The sequence below is a fragment of the Polyodon spathula genome, chromosome 1, assembly GCF_017654505.1.
Source record: "Polyodon spathula isolate WHYD16114869_AA chromosome 1, ASM1765450v1, whole genome shotgun sequence".
NCBI lineage: Eukaryota > Metazoa > Chordata > Actinopteri > Acipenseriformes > Polyodontidae > Polyodon > Polyodon spathula.
Window position 1 is genome coordinate 11,483,329 of NC_054534.1, and position 15,033 is coordinate 11,498,361.

The window sequence follows — 15,033 nt, forward strand, 5'->3', positions numbered from 1 at the left end:
GCGAAGTTGCTGGATATTGGCAGGAACTGGAACACGCTGTCGTACACGTCGATCCAGAGCATCCCAAACATGCTCAATGGGTGACGTGTCTGGTGAGTATGCAGGCCATGGAAGAACTGGGGCATTTTCAGCTTCCAGGAATTGTGTACAGATCCTTGCGACATGGGGCTGTGCATTATCATGCTGAAACATGAGGTGATGGCGGTGGATGAATGGCACGACAATGGGCCTCAGGATCTCATCACGGTATCTCTGTGCATTCAAATTGCCATTGATAAAATGCAATTGAGTTCGTTGACCGTAACTTATGCCTGCCCATACCATAACCCCACTGCCATCATGGGGCACTCTGTTCACAACGTTGACATCAGCAAACCGCTCGCCCACATGATGCCATACACACTCTCTGCCATCTGCCCAGTACAGTTGAAACCGGATTCATCCGTGAAGACCCTGGTGAGGATGACGAGCACGCAGATGAGCTTGCCTGAGACGGTTTCTGACAGTTTGTGCAGAAAGTCTTCGGTTGTGCAAACCCACAGTTTCATCAGCTGTCCGAGTGGCTGGTCTCAGATGATCCCGCAGGTGAAGAAGCCGGATGTGGAGGTCCTGGGTTGGCATGGTTACACGTGATCTGTGGTTGTGAGGCCGGTTGGACGTACTGCCAAGTTCTCTAAAACGATGTTGGAGGCGGCTTATGGTAGAGAAATGAACATTCAATTCTTTGGCAACAGTTCTGGTGGACATTTCTGCAGGCAGCATGTTAATTGCACGCTCCCTCAAAACTTGAGTCATCTGTGGCATTGTGTTCTGTGACAAAACTGCACATTTTAGAGTGGTCTTTTATTGTCCCAAGCACAAGGTGCACCTGTGTAAATATCATGCTGTTTAATCAGCTTCTTGATATGCCACACCTGTCAAGTGGATGGATTATCTTGGCAAAGGAGAAATGCTCACTAACAAGGATGTAAACAAATTTGTGCACCAAAATTTGAGAGAAATAGACTTTTTGTGCATATGGAAAATTTCTGGGATCTTTTATTTCAGCTCATGAAACATGGGACCAACACTTTACATGTTGTGTTTATATTTTAGTTCAGTGTAATATGTTTTGTTCACCAGATTTATTATTTTATTGTTTGTTTTTTTAGCAGGCGGCACCACGATGTGCCAAGGGATGAGGCAGTGCTCCAACTATTTTTATTTTTATTCATCCATTGTTTGGGTTTGAATGTTTTTGGAAATCTGTAAGATTTTGTATAATAATAAAGGTGGTTATTTTATTTAAGACTGTCCTGACTGAAATGCCATTGAGAGTTGCCAAACTGCGTGCATTTTCAGTCGTTCCCTTTTTGTGTTTGATTTAATCAACAGGGCTCATTACAGAAAAGGAATGTACATTACTACAGCTGTTTACATGATGGAAATTTAATAGTCTTTGCTTTAACAAGTTGTGATAATATTGTAGCTTGAAGATTTCAACAATAAGGTCAATTTTCATATTGTATAATGGAGTCAAGATCAATTATTTTCACAAGGGAATCGGTATTTGAAAAATCAAGCTTTTTTTCATATCACTAAATCAATTAAAGTGTATCATTATGCCACAGTATTTACACTTGGTTTGCCAGTTTCTGACATGGCAGCCCACAGGTCAGACTTCACAGTGTTGCATATACCTAGAGAACCGCTTATCCACTTGTCATGAAACTTGGGTCAGCAGACCAGTACCTTATTGAGTAGACCACATTCTGGAGATATGCACATTCGATTTTTTTGCATTTGGCTGCAGAATTAGTTTTCAAAATGTGATGAAACATGTCATTGCTGCAGTAATTTTTATTTTATATTGTTGTGTAATACTGTTGATACATGTTATGGTCATATTGTGGGGAGATGTTTGTTAATAGCACTCTTGTAAAAGTTCTCTACAGCGATCAATCCTGCATGAATACAAGTCTCTTTGGATGTAAGATATTATGGCTTCTCGTTTCAGGGTCCTAATTGGGTCTCCCTTGGTGGGACAGCCTGTAAAAAGAACTGGGGATGTGTATAAATGCCCTGTAGGCAAGGGCAGACAATCAGGCTGCATCAAACTTGAGCTGCCTGGTAAGTAACAACAGCTCATATGTTCATCAATTAATTCTGCTTTCTTTTAATGTATCAGTCATGTTCTGGGCGTGGGCTTGACCCTGTATAACAAGGTCACAGCATCACTGATTTCTGTGTCATCACACATTGCTTGACCCTGTATAACAAGGTCATAGTAGAACTAATAACTGTGCCATCACATATGTTCAACACACTATTTGCTAGGAAATGTCCACTTTCCATAATTACTGTTGTGTACTGTAGATTTGTTGATATGTTCTTACTTCTTATTAACATTAGCATCCATTTCTAGGGTTGCCTTTCATTGTAAACCATTTTTTCTTTATTGTTTTTATTTCACTTTAATTCAAGACATATACATTTTTCAAAAGCAGCGCTACAGATACAATACAGTAGAATACAATAGAATTTACATTTCTATATGCCTTTCATTACAAGGATCCCAAAGCACTTCACTCAAAAAAAGAAAACATATATATATATAGACATGTTAATAGTTTATATTTATCAATTAAGAAAATGCAAAGTGAGTGAACAGAAGAAAAATCTACATCAAATCAATATTTGGTGTGACCATCCTTTGCCTTCAAAACAGCATCAGTTCTTCTAGGTACACTTGCACACAGTTTTTGAAGGAACTTGGCAGGTAGGTTGGCCCAAACATCTTGGAGAGTTCTTCTGTGGATTTAGGCAGCCTCAGTTGCTTTTCTCTCTTCATGTAATCCCAGACAGACTCGATGATGTTGAGATCAGGGCTCTGTGGGGGCCATACTATCACTTCCAGGACTCCTTGTTCTTCTTTACGTTGAAGATAGTTCTTAATGACTTTCGCTGTATGTTTGGGGTTGTTGTCATGCTGCAGAATAAATTTGGGGCCAATCAGATGCCTCTCTGATGGTATTGCATGAGGGATAAGTATTTGCCTGTACTTCTCAGCAGTAAGGAGACCATTAATTCTGATCAAATCCCCAACTCCATTTGCAGAAATGCAGCCCCAAACTTGCAAGGAACCTCCACCATGCTTCACTGTTGCCTACAGACATTCATTCGTGTACTGTTCTCCAGCCCTTCGGCGAACAAACTGCCTTCTGCTACAGCCAAATATTTCAAATCAGTCCAGAGCACCTGCTGCCATTTTTCTGCACCCCAGGTCCTGTGTTTTCGTGCATAGTTGAGTCGCTTGGCCTTGTTTTCACGTCACATGTATGGCTTTATGGCCGCAAGTCTTCCATGAAGGCCACTTCTGACCAGACTTCTATGGACAGTAGATGGGTGTACCAGGGTCCCACTGTTTTCTGCCAATTCTGAGCTGATGGCACTGCTGGACATCTTCCGATTGCGAAGGGAAGTAAGCATCATATGTCTTTCATCTGCTGCAGTAAGTTTCCTTGGCCGACCACTGAGTCTATGGTCCTCAACGTTGCTCGTTTCTTTGTGCTTCTTCAAGAGAGCATGGACAGCACATCTGGAAACCCCTGTCTGCCTTGAAATTTCTGCCTGGGAGAGACCTTGCTGATGCAGTATAACTACCTTTTGTCTTGTTGCTGTACTCAGTCTTGCCATGGTGTATGACTTTTGACAGTAAACTGTCTTCATCAACCTCACCTTGTTAGCTGAGTTTGGCTGTTCCTCACCCAGTTTTATTCCTCCTACACAGCTGTTTCTGTTTCAGGTAATGATTGTGTTTCAACCTACATATTGAATTGATGATCATTAGCACCTGTTTGGTATAATTGTTTAATCATACACCTGACTATATTCCTACAAAATCCCTGACTTTGTGCAAGTGTACCTAGAAGAATTGATGCTGTTTTGCATTTAGTTAATTGATAAATATAATCTATTAACATGTCTATTTTTGAAAGCATTCTTACTTTACAGCATTTTTTCACACCTTCCTAAAACTTTTGCACAGTACTATATATATATATATATATATATATATATATATATATATATATATATATATATATATATATATATATATATGTTACTTTGTCCTTTTTATTTGCTTCCTGTGCTGAAGAACACAAGGTCTGATTGCAGCTAGACCATTGGATAGAGTTTGATAACGAGTATAGGAAATGAACAGGTGGTTGTAGCGGGGTGGAGGCACTCTGCACAGAGAGAGGGCTTTTTCTTGTATTGGGTGTATCTGATGTTTGTCATAAAGAAGTGCGTGAGTTAAAATATATGTCCTTGAACAGCATTTTGTTTCTTAATGACTGCCCTGTCACAGTCCCCAGTAGCTCAGCCAGGTTTCATTCTATGGCATTTTCTTTAATATACCTACACATGCTGAATTAAAGCGTATAAATAAAGGAATGAGCCTTGCTGTTCCTATTTTCAACATATTGGCGATAACTTGTATGTATTTGGTTTTGTTTCTTTAGAAAACACAACAATACCGAATGTTACTGAAGTCAAGGAAAACATGACACTTGGAATCACTTTAGTAACTAACCCGAATGGAGGTTTTCTGGTAAGAGAATACATTTGGAAAATGCATGTTTACACTTTAATGACTTTTCATTTATTTTTGTCTTTTGGGTCAAAATGAAGTTGGAAATGATAATTCAAAACATGCTTTCGTGCCGCAAATGCTCAGGTTCTTTATAATTTTCTCCAAAAAGTCACATATTCCATTAGTCGCTAACTTTCAAAAATGTAATTGGGGTATGTGTGTGTGTGTGTGTGTGTGTGTATATATATATATATATATATATATATATATATATATATATATATATATATATAGAGAGAGAGAGAGAGAGAGAGAGAGAGATAAACCCAAAAAAAGAGTACAAAGTTTTTCAATTTTATGAACCTGCAGTTAATTTCGCAAAATAAAATGACATTTTATGGCTTTCATCAGCTTTGTTCTTGTGCTAGTAACAGTCCGTGTTCCCGAACGTGCCCTCCTCTCTATATCACTTCTTCTTTTCAGTTCTGTTGTAGACTCTCCAGCCAAGTTACAATGATAAATACACGCGTGTAGAGAGGGGATCACTGTCATACAACAAGTATTGGGACAGTTTACCACACTCTGACCGGTAACACTTTACATTCGGTGTCTCTAATTACTGTGTATTGACATAGTAGTTACTTAGTACATACATGTGTACTTACACATGATTACAATGTTATTACACATTTCCTGCTGAAATGGTAACTACAATCTGATTTGCTGGTCTAATCCTGACTACCAGCGAATCAGTTTTGAAAATGCTTTGTAAGTACACGCCCTCTGTGTATTCGACGTAAACAAACGTTTTTTATAATTGTTATTTAGAGGCATATAACTGATAGCTCTAAGGCACAGGCTTCCCTTAAGCCAATAGTGACTTGATTATGCTTCTGCTTCTATTCTTGAAATAATTAGCGTTTCTTCAGTCAATGTGTGGAGTTGAAATGTCATGTTCAGGTTCAGAATTTCAGACCTGACAGCAATATTCAGAGATGATTGTTTTCTTCAACACTTTCAGTACACAGTTAGTTCCCTAAATTAGACATTGCTTTCTTTTTTAAAGATTTGTGAACACTCATGGGCTGATTTGATTTGGCTTGTTCTTGGATGCAATGAAAAACACAAAACTTCTGCTGGGACCGAGGGGGTCAAGCAGCCTAGGCAAGTCAGAAACACGACTCAGTAAAATTTAAAGGAGCACATTTTTCCAAAGCACAATTATCTACAGGAATGGAATCTGAGTATTTCAATGTAGCATTCTTTATACACTGAAATGAACAGACGCATGCATTGTATTATGTATGTGGCATCACAGTCACACATCTCAGGGCCAGTTCAACCAGCAAACGGTTTTACTGCAGAAATGTCTTCATCTAGACAATGTGGCAAAGCTATAAAAAAAGGTCAACAAGATGCTTGATTATTTAGTGAAAAGTGTTGAATTTAAATCAAGGGAAGTACTTTAGAAAGCACTAGTAACACCTCATCTAAATATTGTGTTCACTTCTGGTCACCTCGTTACAAAAAGGATATTGCTGCTATAGAAAGAGTGCAAAGAAGAGCGACCAGAATTATTCTGGGTTTAAAAGGCATGTCATATGCAGACAGGCTTAACTAATTGAATCTATTCACTCTTGAACAAAGAAGACTATGGAGCGATCTGATTCAAGAATTCAAATTTCTAAAAGGTATTGGCAGGGTCGACCCAAGGGACCCTTGGGAGCACAATAAGATCTGTGCAACCTTCAACGGAGATGCCTCCTCACACCCTCCAGAACGGTCATGTTCAACAATGTAGAACAGAGCAAATCATTCTTCCTGGACTCCATACTTAACACAATGACCATAGATTGTGGTATAGTAAGCAAACTTGTTAAATTTGCAGACAACACAAAAATAGGAGGAGTGGAAAACACCGTTGCAGCAGCAAAGGTCATTCAAAATTATCTAGACAGCATTCAGAACTGGGCAGACACATGACAAATGACATTGAGTCAAGTGTAAGGTACTGTAAGCAGGCAATAAAAATGTACATTATAAATATTATATGGGAGATACTGAAATTGAAGAAGGAATCTATGAAAAAGACTTCGGAGTTTATGTTGAAATGTCTTCATCTAGACAATGTGTGGAAGCTATAAAAAAAGCTGACCTGCTGGCTCTCTCAAATGTGTATATCTATATCTATTCAGCTGACCTTCTGACTCTCGATTGTTTATATCTCTTCTATCTATGCAGCTGAACTGCTGGCTCTCTCAATTGTGTATATATCTCTTCCATGTATGTTTGCTGTACAGTATTATGTACAGCAAACATACATGGTATTATCTGCTATATGACAAAACTCTGCTGTGATTATTATTTTAGGCCTGTGGGCCACTATACGCCTATCGATGTGGAAGTCTACATTACACCACCGGTATCTGTTCCAATGTCAGCTCCACTTTCACAGTTGTGAACTCCATTGCTCCAGCTGTGCAGGGTAAGCAGATCACAAGTTTATTTCACTGTGTGTTTTGGAAAAGCACTAAGCGCATTGGTGACTAATACACATAGACATACTAAGAGCTAGAAGCTATGATGCTAAGCTAACCATCATTCCCAATTTAGGGAAATGTTTTCACTTGAGCAGACCAGGCCTGCTTCCATGTAATGTTTGGATTGCTTTTAAGTAAACATCCTTGATGGTGTTAAGATTTGAACATAGCTGTTCAGTGATCACACCAGCACTTCAAACTCTGCAAAACTGTTTGGTGAAAAATGGCAAAGATTTTGAAAAATACAATTTGAAAGATTTAATTTCAATTTGAATTTACTGAGGCAAAAATCTAACTTTGTCTAAAAATAAAAACCTGCATATCCTGTTCATAAACCTTGGAAACTATTAATGCAATGTAAATGTAAGTCGCTAACAATGTAACTATTAATGCAAAGCAATGTAAGTCGCTAACTCTTTTTACCCAACGACCCACCTTGGATGATGTTTGAAATTTCATGACAATTTTTTTTAAACAAATCTCCCAGGAAAAACAAAACCAACCTAAAATGACTCTATTCACACTGTTAGAAATATGTGATATTAAAAAGGACAAGAATAATAGAACTTATAAATATGAATAAGTACATGGGTTTATACCTTCATTGAGACATGCGTTTGGTTCACTGCTACTGAAATTAATGCTCAGACTGGTGATACTGAACAAAAAAAACAAGAACAAAAAATTGGGATCCTATCTGAATTCCCTGGAGTCGGATCATAAACAGATGTTGGATCCAATTCTGGAGCTACACATATTGTAACTAGGGAAACTGACCAATGAGAACGAGAGCGAGCATGTGTGTTTGGCGAGAAGTTTCAATACCCCAGCAGGTCAAATTTATGTACAGCCTAAGACCACAATAATGTTACGAAGAAATGGCAAATAAAAAAATAACAGTAATATGAAAACATGTCGATATAGCCCCGCTAAATACGTAAGAAGTTCGATATTGCCACTCTTCAAAATGTAAGTGGGCACATTATTTAGAAAAAAAAATCTTTAAATATATTTTTGTAATTTTTTTTTTCTTTCTAAAAAAAAAAAGAGAAGGCAGTCAGCCCCTGAGGCTGCCTCAAGGACCCTACATGGGATACGTATTATACTATTATATATATATATATATATATATATATATATATATATATATATATATATATATATATATATATATACAGCTCTGGAAAAAATTAAGAGACCACTGCAAAATTATCAGTTTCTCTGGGTTTACTATTTATAGGTATGTGTTTGGGTAAAATGAACATTTTTGTTTTATTCTATAAACTACTGACAACATTTCTCCCAAATTCCAAATAAAAATATTGTCATTTAGAGCATTTATTTGCAGAAAATGACAACTGGTCAAAATAACAAAAAAGATGCAGTGTTGTCAGACCTCGAATAATGCAAAGAAAATAAGTTCATATTCATTTTTAAACAACACAATACTAATGTTTTAACTTAGGAAGAGTTCAGAAATCAATATTTGGTGGAATAACCCTGATTTTCAAGCACAGCTTTCATGCGTCTTGGCATGCTCTCCACCAGTCTTTCACATTGATTTTGGGTGACTTTATGCCACTCCTGGCACAAAAATTCAAGCAGCTCTGCTTTGTTTGTTGGCTTGTGACCATCCATCTTCCTCTTGATCACATTCCAGAGGTTTTCAAATGGTTCAGGTCTGGAGATTGGACTGACTATGACAGGGTCTTGATCTGGTGGTCCTCCATCCACACCTTGATTGACCTGGCTGTGCAGCATGGAGCATTGTCGGCATGGAGCATTGGGGGTGCTTCAGCAAGGCTGGAATCGGGCAGCTTTGGCATGAATCAAGCCAAGTACAAGGTTGTCCTGGAAGAAAACTTGCTTTCTTCTGCTCTGACAATGTTCCCCAACTCTGAGGATTGGTTTTTCCAGCAGGGCAATGCTCCATGCCACACAGCCACTGAATATGTATCTGTTCCCTGCAGAATGCAAAACTCAGCTTGATATTGTGATCGTTCTTGATGGCTCTAACAGCATCTATCCCTGGAACAGTGTCATCAAATTCTTAGTAAAGCTGTTGAAAAGTATCGATATTGGTCCCAACCAATCACAGGTAAGTTTATGTACACTATTTAATAAGTGAATATAAAGAAGCATTTAGATGTTTAGTTTAGATGACTGTTAGACATCTAAATATGATGGCTTCCCATAAATTGAACTTGGCTTTTTTCAGGCATTTTTTAAATTATGAATGAACAGTTTGTATGACTTCCAGAGAAGTAAAGCATTTTGACATTGAATCCTGTTCCTTGTCCAATGATCCCGGTCTAGGTTGGAATTGTGCAGTATGGGAAGGATGTGGGCCATGTTTTCAACCTGAGCCAGTTCAATAACACTGTGGACATAGTGACTGCAGCAAACAAGATTCCTCAAAGAGGAGGAGATAACACCATGACAGCTCTGGGGATTAATACAGCTAGGTAAGGGTGTGTTCATAAAAAGACAAGGTTATATTATAGGCAAATGTAAAAAAATAATAAAAAAAACTATTCAAATGGAAATCCCTTGCTTGACCCGATTTACATCAGCACCAGCACTGTGTATCTACAAACTATTGAATCAGTTTCTGGGACCTAAAACATTAACAGGACTGCAATAAATCTTAGGGCCTGAGTACTTCAAACAAAATGAGAACCATGCTGCAGCTGCCAACCCTACATGTGCCGACTGTTTTCAATTAGCAACCTTCTGATTTATTTGAAGTAATTCATGCTGAGCTTTCTGTTTGTAAACCAAACAGCAAGTATCTGCAAAGTGCTGGAACTTTAAAAGTGCTCTATGCCACTATAAGGAGTTTAATAATAATTTACCTTTATATTTTTAATAACTGAAATGACTTGCTGCATGATTAAAAGAATCTCCACAGAGCTCATCAGGAAATGAAAAAGCTCTACACTCTAAAGGATATTTTCCGGTTATGGTTGTGAGGCCCAGCATCTTTTTGTAAAAGCAAGCTCCGCTTCTTTTATATCGGAATGCTGGAGCAGAGGCATGTTTTGTCTTTCATGCTCTACTGATTGCCTAATTAACACTGGATCACTTGTTATTATTACGGGGCAGAGAAAGTTAGTATAGAATGTCTATAAATATTAACACACATTCAGGCACAATAATTACAATAATAAAAATGAAGTACTCTGCATTAAACATGTATATTTTATTTTCCATGCAATTATAACAATAGACAGTAGGGGTATATAGTAAATAGCGTCACTCTTCTTGAAGTACGGGCAGTGGCGCAAGCAAGGGTAGTGTTTAATTTCATGCGTTGACCCTAATAAAACTGACTGAATGTATTTCCTGCTTTCACTAATAAGAAAGCTGATGGGCACTGAACCAGTTTAAAATCACTGTGTATATATATATATATATATATATATATATATATATATATATATATATATATATATATAGGTGGTAAAGTGGCTGAGAGGAAACAGGTGCAGGAGTGATGCAGTGCAGTAATGAAACAAACAGCCTTATAATCCAGTTTGGAAAGTGCTTTTTATTTGTTTCCAAGTTTGGTGAGCAGTAACAACAATCCCCCTACAATACACAGCAATGTGTACTGCATGGGGTAAAAAATACCGGGCTTGCAGACCCAAACAATAAAAAATAAACAATAAGTATCCATTCCACAATAATACCAACATGATCACCAGTCCTGGGTGCGTGCAGTAGTGCTCGTGGTGGGTGATACAGTTTATTTTGTGACAGTAGTGCAGTGCTGTTCTGGCTTAGTGCTGGCCCTGGGCAACAGCTCCGGAATCGTGTTAGCTGTCTAGTGATTTACAAACAAGATGAATTACACACAGACAAACAAACAAAAAAAACACTCACGATACTGTTTCACTGGTTACAGGGTCTCTCATAGTCCTTCTCAGTTTAATAACACAAAACCAATGTGAAGGGACAGATTACGATCTACAATATGAGGTTGCCACATCATTTTCATTCAGGATCAATGCATTATTGCAATGCAGTCTCGCACCCTTCTTAGCTGGCCAACTTCCCTTGAACCCTGGGAAAGAACTGTCCTTACAGGTCAGGAGGGAGATTTACAGCCAAGAATCATTTCTGTCACTATATATATATATATATTATATATATATATATATATATATATATATATATATATATATAGTATATAGTGACATAGTTCATTCATTTTTCTGAATGTGAAAGGAACAGGCTTTATTTTAATGTATTCTATTGTCCAATGTGTCTCATACAACATCACTTGTTGCAAGACATCACTAGTTTAAAACAAACGTTTCATTTGTAACTAACTTGAGTTGGGATTTCTTTCTTAGATATGCATTTGGTTTTGATGTGAATAAAACAAATTTATGAGGTTCCTGTTTTAAATTCTGGAAGTAATAGGGTACAGCTGCTATAGGTCACAAGGGAAGTTTATTACCCATTAAAGTTGTCAAATATATTAGAATGGAATGGAATGGAACTTCTTTATGACTGTTTCTAAGTACAAAGAAATGCCCCCAATTAAAATAAATAGTATGCATACAAGGCTCTAGGTCTTTCCTCACCAAATGTTTTGTTTTGAAGAAATTAATTCCCATTTAAAAAACTGAAAACTTCGCTGCACTGCATAGCTTTAAGGTATCTAAAATAAAATGACTTTTTATTATACCTAAAAAATACCTAAAAAAAGATGAGCTCTTCTAACGTTAAGAACTTAAGATTCAGTCCAGCTCCTAGTTGCTGATTGACCTCAAAACTTTGTCAAATTGGGTCTTAAAGAATCCAGGTGATTCAGCTTCAACAACATGACTAGGAAATTGTTAAATTATAGGATTATCCACATTCTCACATGTTTTTGTCAGGGATATGAATTAACCCCATCCCTGCCAACCACCACCAAAACACACACAAACACTACAGTATCTACAGGCAGACTGTCTTGCTCTGCCACAATACCACTGAGTACTTTGCCCCTGCTAGAGGTTGCCCTCTTAAAAGTTATCTCTGCTTCCCTGTGTTTTAACCATTTTTGTGTCCACTTGCATGTACTTCCTTGCACATACAAGTGGGCACATTAGATTGCTGCTATGGTTGTTCATATGGCTTAAGATTATACAATCTTTTAATGTTGCACAAATAAGCATACATTGTAGAAGCTTGTAGAAGTTAAAGCAGGACTGAGCAGACTAACTCTTTTTATTACTAATGGTATGATCCTGGCTAACACGCTATGATGTCCAGCAGAGGTTTCCTAACATGGTGGGGGTTGTTCCGCTCCACTCAGCAGCAAGATGTATATAAAATATGTATACAGTGCGTGCAAGCAAACCTTTCTGCCATGGTTATGGCGCACTCGTGTAATAAATCTAATATTTATAGTTGGGTCATGGCACATCCTCTATGTAAATATGCACGTCCTTTCATATTCCTACTGATCGTTATTTCTTTTTACTTTTCAACTTTACCTGTCATCTTTCTTATCTGTACAACTGCCATGTCTGTTTTCACTTGCAGACCTCTTTACCTCGCTTTGACATACCCACACCTACACAAGGTTAATGTAAACCACCGTTACATTTTAAACAACATCAATATTAAAATGAAAGACAGACTGTGGGATACAACTCAAAAGTTTGATTCAAGCACAACATATCAAACATCTGCACAGCAGAAACACTATTTAAATGAACAATAAAACATAACAGGGTTTATTGTCTAATTTACAATATATAAAGCACTACTTCAAAAAATGAAAAACTATAATAAAATAAACATTTCAAAAGATACTAGTGTATAAACAGGTACATGTACATACAAAACTGTAAAGACAATTTTTTTTTTTAATTTAAAATTAAAGTATCATATGTTTTCTCTTGTATGTGTCAGTCAGTGAAACATTGAATCCAGGTTGAGCAGCAGCAGCTGGCTGCTTTGCAGTTTTCTGATCGAAATGTTTCTGCTGAAGTGCTGTGGCTAGCTTCAAGATGAAATCTCTCCTAATGATATTTTCTCCAGTGCATTCCTTGTACAAAACAAAGGAACTGATGGCTGCCAGGTCCAGTAGAGATAACAACAGGCTTGTATATTAAAATAGAATATTGTAGGTTATATTAAAAATAAAAACATGTATTGTAAAAGGCAATCAAAATGACTGCTTTGTGAGTTCAGATGGGCGGGATTATATTGTCCTTATTTTCGTGATCCTGCCTTTCAGATGCTGTCAGGGTATTTAATACATGTATTTAGGAAAAGTCAAGAACAGACAACCATATAACTTTCAGACTCGCAAAGCAATTTAAATTTGAAAGCCTCAATCTGACAAAATGCCTGACGTGACAATTCTAATGTTAAAGTAAATGTCACAGTCTTGGAATGTTTTGCCACAAATACTTGTTTACATACCAGAATACTATAAGAAAGTAACAATATTAAACAAAATGCCTTACTTTAAAAGTTTCATCTTGATGATTATAAGAAGCTACATTGTTTGTTACAATGGGCCCAATTATAAACGTATCACAATCCCTGCATGTTGTGCTCTAGCCCTATTGCAGCATTGCACCCTGATAGCAAACACGCAAACTTCAAAACATTTCCACGCTGCTGTCTTTTAAATCCACTTAAATCATGACTTTACTTCAGAAATGTGTTTATGTAGCAGCCATTTCTAAAGAGTAGAAGTGTGATTGACCTTTACGAGCTCTGTTCAGATCAAACTGAATTCCGTAATCAAAGAGTGTTTTGTGCTACCAGTTACAATACATGCTGAGGGTTTGCAAAACTCCATCCATTTACACCAGTTATGTCTGCACAGCAGTCAGCAGAGAATGCTTCTCACAGCTTATTGCTGCAAGGCAACAATAAACAGTACTGATTATGGCTGCTGGGGAGAGTAAAGTAAGACGATAAACCTCAAGCCAGACATTTTTGTTAAACTGGTAGAGAGTGATTTGGACAGTGATTGAAATCTAATGATGCGTTCGTTGCTTTTTCTAACCCTTATATGGTACTGCAGATCAGTGTTGTAAGTCTTGCCATGGCCTGGTGGTAGTGCTATGATTTCTATTATAATAAATGAACTCCTCTGTTTAAACCTGGAGATGAGACTTGTGTCTGTGTTGCTCCTCTGTGAAAGCGCCAGATACTTGAATGGTTTATAGTTTACTTTGACGGAAATCAGGGACAATTATGGGACTCAGTTACTCCTTGTGAGGTGAAGCCTTGAATGAATTTCATACCATATAACATCAAAAGCACTTAAACGCATCCTTTGCAGTAAACAGTTTTTTTTTTTTTTATTAACATGTCAGACACAACTTATAACATCAAGTTCAAAACTGTTTCCTATCATTACTGCCTTAACCTGCCTGCAATCTTTCTCCATCTCAGAACCGAAGCATTCACTGAAGCCAGAGGTGCTCGCCGAGGAGTTAAAAAAGTGATGGTGATAGTAACTGATGGAGAATCACATGACAGCTTCAGGCTGGGGAAAGTCATTGAAGACTGTGAGGAGGAGGGAATTCAGAGATTTTCAATAGCAGTACGTAACAGCATTCTATCACAGTAACTCATTATAAACATATTATTATTATTATTATTATTATTATTATTATTATTATTATTATTATTATTATTATTATTATTATAATATATATAATAATAAAACCCTACATCTTTCTTTTTTCTAACAAAAACAGATCAGTCAGTTCTTTTTGTGTTGCTGGTTCTAATCAAACCATGTATAAAACACACCATTGCTATTTTAAGATGTCTCTGTTTCATTTTGAGTTGCCACTGGCTATGTTAAAGGTAATTCTGCAGGTGTTAACAGGAGCATGTCTGTTGTACTGTAGGGAGTGACATTAGGATGAGACTCCCGTGGGATTCCCA

At 37.3% G+C, this 15,033-nt stretch overlaps 1 protein-coding gene across 1 annotated transcript in view; it reads left to right on the top strand.

The window, feature by feature from the left end:
- LOC121314142 (integrin alpha-1-like) overlaps positions 1 to 15,033 on the top strand; it is a 59,926-nt gene that overhangs the window by 19,657 nt on the left and 25,236 nt on the right. The window contains exons 3-8 of the mRNA XM_041247112.1: positions 1,997 to 2,109; positions 4,506 to 4,594; positions 6,947 to 7,061; positions 9,087 to 9,214; positions 9,433 to 9,581; positions 14,533 to 14,683. Of these exons, the coding sequence (XP_041103046.1) occupies positions 1,997 to 2,109; positions 4,506 to 4,594; positions 6,947 to 7,061; positions 9,087 to 9,214; positions 9,433 to 9,581; positions 14,533 to 14,683 (745 nt within the window). The remainder of the gene's footprint in view (positions 1 to 1,996; positions 2,110 to 4,505; positions 4,595 to 6,946; positions 7,062 to 9,086; positions 9,215 to 9,432; positions 9,582 to 14,532; positions 14,684 to 15,033) is intronic.